General features: G+C 37.5%; 1 protein-coding gene across 1 annotated transcript in view; it reads right to left on the bottom strand.

Moving 5' to 3' along the window:
* Positions 1 to 6,299: 6,299 nt before the first annotated feature.
* The window catches only part of NEURL4 (neuralized E3 ubiquitin protein ligase 4), a 169,815-nt gene continuing 166,587 nt past the window's right edge, over positions 6,300 to 9,527 (bottom strand). Inside the window, exons 28-29 of the mRNA XM_053718447.1 lie at positions 8,351 to 8,510; positions 6,300 to 7,024 (exon numbers count right to left, since the gene is read on the bottom strand). Coding sequence (XP_053574422.1) covers positions 6,820 to 7,024; positions 8,351 to 8,510 — 365 coding nt within the window. The 3' untranslated portion in view covers positions 6,300 to 6,819. The remainder of the gene's footprint in view (positions 7,025 to 8,350; positions 8,511 to 9,527) is intronic.

Here is a 9,527-nt window from a genome sequence, read left to right as displayed (position 1 = left end):
GGAATAGTAGTTCTCTTAGCCAAAGTGGAAATTGCCCCTTCCACCTTGGGACCGTCTGCCAAGACTCCTTGATAGAGTCAGCAATAGGAAACATCTTCTTAAAAATTGGGAATGGAGAAAAATAGATACCAGGTCTCTCCCATTCCCTTGCAATAATCTCTGTAGCCCGATCTGGTACAGGGAAACCTCCACCATGGAAGGTACATCAAAATAATTTAATAGACTTCTTAGGAGTCGTCCAAGGTAGCCAAAACCTCCTTGAGTAACAAACGGAGTTTGTTTCCAGCTTAAATCTAAATGATACCACTTCAGCATCAGAAGAAGGAATTACACTGTCTGAGATTTCCCCCTCAGATGCCACCGAAGTATCTTCCTCCTCAGATTTCTGGGAAGGAACATTCGGAATAGCCACGACTGTGTCAGAAACCTTACCCACTGAATCTTTAGATTTCCTCTTGCGCTTTCCCTGCAGCATGGGAAAGGCAGACAGCGCATCAGTTACTGCAGAAGACATAAGGGTAGAGATATCTTGCAATGAAACTCCAACCGGATTTTGAGAGGAAGTGCAGGGCACTGCATGTGTGGACGATAAAGTTTGGGACATTTGAGGAGAAAGCTGCGGCATATCTTGAACATTTCCAGGAGATCCCTGAACAGCATCCGCCTTAGACAATGCTGGCTCAGAATCAAAAAGTCTATCCCTGTAATTCAATGTTCTTTCAATACATGAGGAACAGAAAGGATTGGTGGTTCTACATTAGCATCAAAACATAAAGAACAAGTAACATTCTGCAGGGCCTCTTGGTCCATCTTTACCCAAGAATTAAGCAAATGAAAAATAAAATACTTTTATTTGTCTTTTAAATTATGTCACAAAAAACGCTACTGTCCCTTTAAATCTTAAACGACAATTTTTTATCTTGCAACCTCAGCCAGCCCTGCTGAGGTGCCTACCTGTCCTGCTGACCGCCGGAGATATGTTAGAGATATCCGGACTAAACTCAGAGCTGCTCACCTCGGTATCCGGAGACCGCTAAATCAGAAAAGCGGAACTGCAACAAGGAAGGACACATCCGATACTCCGGAAATGAGTAAGAAGGAAAAAGCGTGCACATTTTTTGCCGCTTCAAAACAGCCCCGCCGATCGTGGGCGTCACAACCTGAACCTCCCGGCCAGCATTAATCTTTACTCAGAAGGTAAAGCCGCCGGGAGTAACACAAACATAACCACCCAGACCGGAATAATAAAAATTAACTGATTTTATAGTCTCTGCTCCTCTCGTCCCCAGTGCCTGCACTCCTCTCATTGTCCTATGACCTCACAATAGGGTAAATGAGTCTGATGTCCCAACAGAATTAACTGTTAAAGTGCTAATATTTTTCTGTATACTCCCTAGAAAAATAAAATTAGCACTTATCTCTATGTAATCTGCCTGGCAGCAGGGCAACTCACTAGGTTTGAGAGGCATCCTCCCTCACATGAACCTGTGGAAAAAGGAGAAGCCTGAGTTCAAGTTAGGGCAGCAATAACTATTTGGGAGGCGCAGTGAGGATTATACCCCACAAGTTCCCAATTGCTTAAAAGCCACCACTGCTCTACTGAAGAGACTGACATGGGCTACGGCTAAACCCCAGGAAAAAGCAGAACAAACTTGCACTGCTGGAAAATAATAAAATCTTGATTGAAGAATCTTCTTCCAGACACCTAAACTTTACCACCTCCTTGCTCTTAACGTAAGCAACGAGAATGACTGGGGTTGGAAGGAAGGGAGGTGATATTTAACAGCTTTGTTGTGGAGCTCTTTGCCTCCTCCTGCTAGCCAGGAGTGATATTCCCAATAGTAATTAGAGATGATCCGTGGACTCACCGTGTCATTAGAAAGAAATTGCAAACACATGTATCACTTTATATGTTAGAACTTGTAAAACGCAATATTAGCACGACTAGTAAAATCCGTTGTGTACAAGGTATTTAAATTTATAATAGATTGCAGCGTTATTCTCACGCAAAAGGTGCAGCTGATTATACCTAAATTGTGTGCAAGGTATTCAGATTTATAATAGGTTGCTCCAAGGTTAAGAGCTTCTATATAGCTGTTTATATGCTTAACTATATTGTAACCTTACTAGATCGTAGCGTTATTCTCACGCAAAAGGTGCAGCTGATTATACCTAAATTGTGTGCAAGGTATTCAGATTTATAATAGGTTGCTCCAAGGTTAAGAGCGTCTATATAGCTGTTTATATGCTTAACTATATTGTAACCTTACTAGATTGTAGCGTTATTCTAATGCAAAAAGTGCAGCTGATTATGCCTAAATATAGCCGTTACATTGCATAGATCATAGTTTGGTTCTCAAATTGTTAAAAATAGTATGTCTTGTACTTGAGTACTCAAGATGGATGTACTACAGACTGACACTATCAGCGTTACTAGTAGTTTAGTTGTTTATCGGAGTTAGCTCTAACATGTCATGGTGCTAAATCGATTGGCGGTTAAGTACTGTTTCAATATAAAGCCTAGTTAAATATTCGCATAATAATCAGATAGCCTAAGGCAAGCTAAAATACAGGAGCTCCTAGGACTCCTCACCAGTTCCCTAACATGTTTCGCCTTGCGGCTTTCTAAAAAGGGGTTTTGAATACCTTGCACACAATGGATTTTACTAGTCACGCTAATATTGCGGTTTACAAGTTCTAACATATAAAGTAATACATGTGTTTGCAATTTTGCTCCATCGTATCAATCCGTAAGCGTCATTATTAGTATTCAAGCAGCTGTTTAGCGAAGATCTCTAGTGTCTGTTGTATTCGAACATTTAACTATTTATTTGAGTGGTATCAAGTTTTATTTAAGCAAACATTAATAATCCACTCAATTACTACAAATACAGTTACTGACAAATCTAGTAAGGATACATTATAGCTGAGCATATAAACAACTACAGACGCTCTGAACTTTGGAGCAACTTATTATAAATTTGAATGCATTGCACATAATAGATTTTACTAATCGCACTAATATTGAGGTTTACAAGTTGTAACTTATAAAGTGACACATAGGTTTGCAATCTTGCTCTATCGCATTAATATGTAAGTGTCATTACTAGCATTTAAGTAGCTGCTCAGCAAAGACCTTCAGCGTTTACTATATTTGAACATTCAACTATTTATTTGAGTTGTATCAAGCTTTATTAGAGCAATGATTAACAGTCAGCTGAATTACTATAAACACAGTTACTGACAAAAAGTAATTAAATTATGTAACACTTCTATGTCTACACTAGTAGCCAGACCGGAGGTAATATTATGTAACAGTGGCACAGATATATAAGCTGTTATATTTGCTAGAAACCTAGTTCTATTTTAGTACTTGGTAAGAGATACTGCTTTAATTATATAACTTTGTTAACTAATTTAGCCCCTGTTCAACACACATTTCCAGTGCAAACTCGACCATACACAGTTGTCGCTTCTGCCCACCATATTTGATATTAAAATATTTCAGAAGCCTAAGAGTGTTTTAAATTTATTTTTTCCTATTTTAACTAAGTGCGTTTGTTGATATAATAAAAGTTATGTTTTAAATCATATAACTCCTCCACACTTCTAGGTCTATGACCCTTCCCATTTCTGTGCATGTCTCTACACAACATGTGCAGCTATTTCAATTAAATCATATAAGGAGCATATCCTATTTGGCCCCTTGAGTGCTAAAACTGTAGTCTTTTTAAAGATTTGGTCCCTCTACCTTTCTTTAGCCTAAGTATATAGTTTACATACTACAGAGCACCAACCTCTCTACTCCATATTATTCAATACTTATAATAAGGATAGAATTATTGGGTAATTGATTAAACAATAGTAGTGCCATTGGGTTCTTTCTATCTAGCAACCATAAAAGTCTGCTATCCGTACAGCCTTAAAGTAAGGTCAACAACCAGTGCTGCACCACTTTTTAGAAGACACACAGTATCAATGATACTCACAATGGGCAGGGGGGAGACAAACACAGAATTATTGAAACGAGAGGCATTGTAGATACATAAATCAGAAGCGGTGTCCCGAAGGGATTGAATGTCTACCAAGACTATTCCCTAATTTATTAAAAGGTAATGATATTATGTAGTGAAATGGCTGTTATATGTATTGTTGTAGATAATAGTCAATATAATACTAGGATGACAGGTGTAAACATTGAAATAGAGAGAGTCCTCCGTTAACAATGGAGGAATAGCAACATAGTTATGCAATGAAACTGGGATAGTAGGTAGGCTAGGGTCCCTTTAGCAACAATCATACATATGCGGAAGGTCCCTTTAAGAAGTGGTTTATTTACATAAATTCAGTGAATTACCTTTGATTATCTCCTGATCTAAGTCGATTCAATAATGTGATAAATATTAGATTACAAGATAGAAGAGTAATTTGTGTCCAATAGCATAATGGGAGTTAGTGATTGATACAGTATATCACACAATCGTTAATGGCTTACAATGCCTAAGAATGAAGCAATGTTATTGATGGTGACATCATTAGTGACTCACACCACATCGCTGGTAATGCGGAAGAGTCGTGCTTAATTAGCAGCTTGTAATCAACAAGTAATGGAGACGCTTGGAATGTATACGCCGTTGAACAAGTAAGTCAAGTTGGCTATACTAAGGAGACAGCTGACATTAAAAATGTGATGTGAGATACATAAAAAATAGTGTGATGTGTATAGGGTAAGAAGGACAGAGGACATTGTTAAATGTATCACTATATATGAAGCATAGATGAATGTATTGAAAGGGGCACAGATGTAGCAATTTCCCTGAATACTTTTGACTTAAAGGAGCAATACATTTTTATGATTATTGCGCTGCTGTGCATATATTGTGTTGCGATATTTTAAGTGGGGATATGGTTTTGATTTCAATGTACATTATTAAATAAAGGTAACAAATATAGATGATGTCTTGACAAAGGCTTAACTGTGAAGCTAAAACGTTGACAAACTATTTGGAACTTTGATGTATGTAAAATAAAAAGTTTTTTTTCTAAATTCTATGAGTGCCCTCATGGATAAGTAAATATATATAATTAAAAGGACCTATCTGGCTAATAGAGTGCCAAAATTAAATAAAAAAACAAGCAGAAACCAAACCAGTGCTGAAACGTTTAGACAGAGAATCTGGAATAGGAATATATCAACGACTCAATATATCAACAACCCTTGCGACACCTATGGAAGGTATGTGACGAATTCCCAACAGGTGAAAACAGGTCACTACTCATACTCCAAATAAATCCCTCCAACAAACACTGCACTCTGAGGGGAAATGAGCCTCAACAAGTCTGAGAACTCTCACTGAAGAACATGTGCATTTTCATTTGTCACCTTCCTCCAGTGGAGGCAAATACAAGACTAGTTTATCAGTGAGGAGGGAGGAGTTTTATAGAGCTCTTGGGGTTTGGGAATATTTGTCTCCTTCTAGTGGCAGGGAAGAGTAATTGCTAGGATCATGGACTCTCACTACCTGTATGAAAGAAATCCTGTGTTCTGTTGCAATTATTGTGACAGTACCTTGTTTACTTTGTCTCCTTTTCCTGTTTGACCTTGGTGTGTTCTTCATCTGGCACCATGTTTTTGTGAAGGCTATCAGCATCTCAGCCCCCATGACTACACTTTTCTCTCTTCGAGGACCACTCTGGGCAGTAGCTACAATTAAGTGCTCATTTTGCAATAAACTTGTTGCTATTTTTTACACAATCTGTTAATTTTTATGTTTACTTTGATCTAACATATTTGTTTTTACTAAAGGAGCACTGTTTAATATCCATTTTGTGTACACCACTGCTAGTATCTGCTATTAAGAATCTGTGGTAACCCATTATTTTATTTCCATGTCCCTAGTCATACAACTGTCACTTCTACATCTGCATTTGTACAGAAATACTATAGTTTTTTTTGTGTGAAAGCATAAAAATCTTATTGATAATCATCAGAAGTTTTAGCCCCCCCCAAAAAAACAGCTCAGGGAATTTCTATGTATTAATCATCAGATAACATGTTGAGGAAGATTATACTAATAAGGCTTTCAAAAGCTTCACAGTTTGGTGAACTTTATACTGTAATAATATATATGCTGCATTTAAATTCAAATACGAGTTTAGTAATAAATGGTGTTTTTCACCAACAAAACTGACTGAGTGGGCCCTTGTCTTACTGCTTATAATTGCAACAGTTACTAACATTTGACTCGCATTTAGTAGTTTTTGAGATCAAATAAGTGTTTCCCCCCATCACACACACATGCAGTATTTATCTGTTATTTATGTCATATTAATATTATAAAAACAGACTTTTTTCTGTACAAGATATTTATGTATTAAAAAAAATAAACAAATGTACAAATCAAAAGAAATTAACAACTTAAATAAGAGGGTGGGGAGGGTGGGTGTAGGGGTCCGACTAGGGAGGGAAGACCCCAAAGTAACAGGTGAAAGAAATATTCCCGCATTCACATTTGAAAGAAAAAACCCCCCACAGGAATACTTCATCTGTTCAATAAATTAATGGGCAGGCGGAGGAGTAGAGTTAAAGAAAATTGGGGAGAAAGCAGACATGAGACAGGAAGAGAAGGCCGAGGTCTAGAAAGAGAGAGGACAGGAATATAGCATGTCGACTGAATAGTGAGAAGTAAAAGAGAGGAATGGCGCAGAGAAGGAAGAGGGATGATCCAAAGGGTATGAAAAACCCTCTGTGTGGCACCATTGTTCTCTGTCCATTCGCTCAGTGTGCTGAGTTCATTAGAATGCGCAAAAAGTTCTGAGTCACTCAACACGAACCAACAAGCCCCTCAGGACTGTGGCCCCCTTTTCCTTGGTCAGCCATTCTATCTCATCACTGGGAATTCTTGACTCTAGGAGTTCAGAGGTCCCTGTAGATGGAGGGCCCATCTTATATGATCCAGGGCGTACACACACCTGGAGAGCAACTTGTGCTCCGAATAGGCGCTGAGAGCGGGGATCCCGAAATCTGCACAGGATGAAAAAACAAAGAGTTAAAAGTTAGTAGCTATTTAAGTTTAAAATTATTTTGGAGTATAATTTGAAAAATCATACTTATTAAATACCTGCCTTGTTCAGAGTGATTACAGTCTTTGTATAGATTGTGATCACTCTGAGTTGCACACAAGCTGGGAAATATTCTTACATCATTGATTATGATCACAATTTCCTGGTGTCTTAACCACTATAATAGAACCTTTTTTCTCAAAGGTTAGTTTCTCCTATATGAATTATTTTATTAAATATACAAGTAGAATACGTGGCCTTTACTCACATGAAATACAACAGAAATTTGTATTCACTTCCTTATTACAACCCAGCTTGATTACTGTGGTGAATAAGTCTGGCAGAAAAATAAAAACTTTTTAATGTTTTTGCTAGACTAATCCACCTCACCAATTGTTCATCATCCACTGCTGATCTATGGCAGTTCATTTAATGGCTTCCAATAGCCTCTAACTCAAATAAGTCACATTTAACCCTAACCCTTTTTTATAATTACTGCAGCTCTCTAAGTATCTCACCTTGGGCCAGATTCTCTAAAGCTCTCTAGTCTGCTGAGATTCTTAAAGGTGCATAGTCCGTATTACGAAGCTCCGCAGGGATTGCTTTAAAGGTAAATTTTGCCTTGGGAACTGTATATCTCCATAAGGGGAGTTCACTAATGTGCTTTATGTTAAGTAGAGACGCTTTACAATATGATGTTAGTAAACTAAGCTGATTTCTCTCCATGACGGCAAGTTTGAGAACTGGGCCCCTTGTCTTTAAATGCTCTCCCTGCTTCTGTCATACAGCACTCATTCCCCTGTTGTCCCTTCCTTTCACTTCTGCAAACAAAACTGTTTTCATGCAGTGCCTGTGCTATGGAACTTTTCTATCTTTAATGGGAAATGAAACCCAAGGTAGGCTCAGGAGCTGGGAGCTAGCTGCTGATTGGTGGCTGCACATATATACCTCTTGTCATTGGTTCACTCAATCTTCAGCTAGCTCTCCAGTAGTGTATTGCTGCTCATCAGCCTACCTAGGTTTACTCATCAACAAATGAAAATAAAAGAATGAAGCAAACTAAAATCTAAAAAAAATGACATTTTGCCCCTTTAATAATATAGTCCTTTCATCCTTTTGCTTCTTTCTTTTTGATTCACCACTTCGAAAAATGTAATATTCTTGTCTTGGTCTTTATAGTTGTGTGTCGATTTATAGCACCCCCTGTATAGCACTGCAGAATATAGTGGTGTACTGCAAACAATAATAACAATAATAATAAGTATCCCTTTCCTTCAGGTATACTCACTGCACTTTAGGGCAGAACTCCAGCAGTCCAGCATATCTCAGGGTGGGGGATAAGATCGCACTTTGCACTTCTCTACTTTGTAGCACATTGGGCTCTGCTGAAGGGAAACCACTCTGTGGATCAGACTTTAGTGGCACCGTAGACAGCACACACAAGGAGCCTGGGGAAAGATTGTATCTGTTAAGCTGCTGAGATTCATGAAGACAAAACCTTACACACGTCTCAGTGTATGTACACAATGACTAGATTTTATACAAAAACAAAAGTAGTTTAAAAAAACATAAAGCAAATGATTCCAAAAGGGCACAGAACAATTATTAGCTGTATTCTCATTGGTGCACCTCTGTTTCAACCATGACACATTTCCTTTTAGAGAAGCAAACAAGAAAATATGTATTTCTTACAATGTTGCTGATGATTATTATAAAGCAAATTAAAAGCCTGAAAAAAAAAAGGTTTTGGGTGATGCCATAAGTGCTTTAGAATAGTTCCAGAATAGAAATTCAGAATAAATACCACACAGGATTAAAAACAGAGAAAATTAAACAGTGTTCCTGCTAACTTACTCCCAAAGGCTTCATAAAGTGAAACCAATTAACAATAGTGCAATGTAAGGTTCAGATCTGGTAATTTCTTTACATTATTTTTAAATAGGCTGTGGGTATACAGTGGTAACGGCTGGGGAACATGGGTAATCAGTGTGTACATAGCCTGCAGGCTCATGATACCACCTGGAATGATATTATATTTACTATATTCTGTGCAATCAATTGGGTTACATTGCTGTTCAAACAGAAATACAACATTGTGTCAAAGTGACAGTGTCACAAAACACATCAAAGTACAGTTACTCTATTATTACAAATAGAAGACAGTGGCACTACTTAGTGATATAACAGGGCTAGTATAACATTTTGGAAATCACAGGGGGGAAAGTTACTCTCATAGTAACACTATCTAATAAAACTTATTAAAAACAAAGGCAGGGACAGGGCTTTAACATTGAGACACATACATATACATGTCTAAATATGGATATGTATGCATATATATATATATATGTGTTTATATGTGTGTACAGATGTATGTATATGTGTATATTTATGTATTTACAGACACATATATAAACCCAAAAATACATAAATATAATGTACAGATATATAGATATGTAAAGAAG

This window comes from Bombina bombina, chromosome 6 (assembly GCF_027579735.1).
Source record: "Bombina bombina isolate aBomBom1 chromosome 6, aBomBom1.pri, whole genome shotgun sequence".
NCBI lineage: Eukaryota > Metazoa > Chordata > Amphibia > Anura > Bombinatoridae > Bombina > Bombina bombina.
Note: the sequence above shows the minus strand (reverse complement) of the source record. Positions and strands in the feature narration are given on the sequence as shown.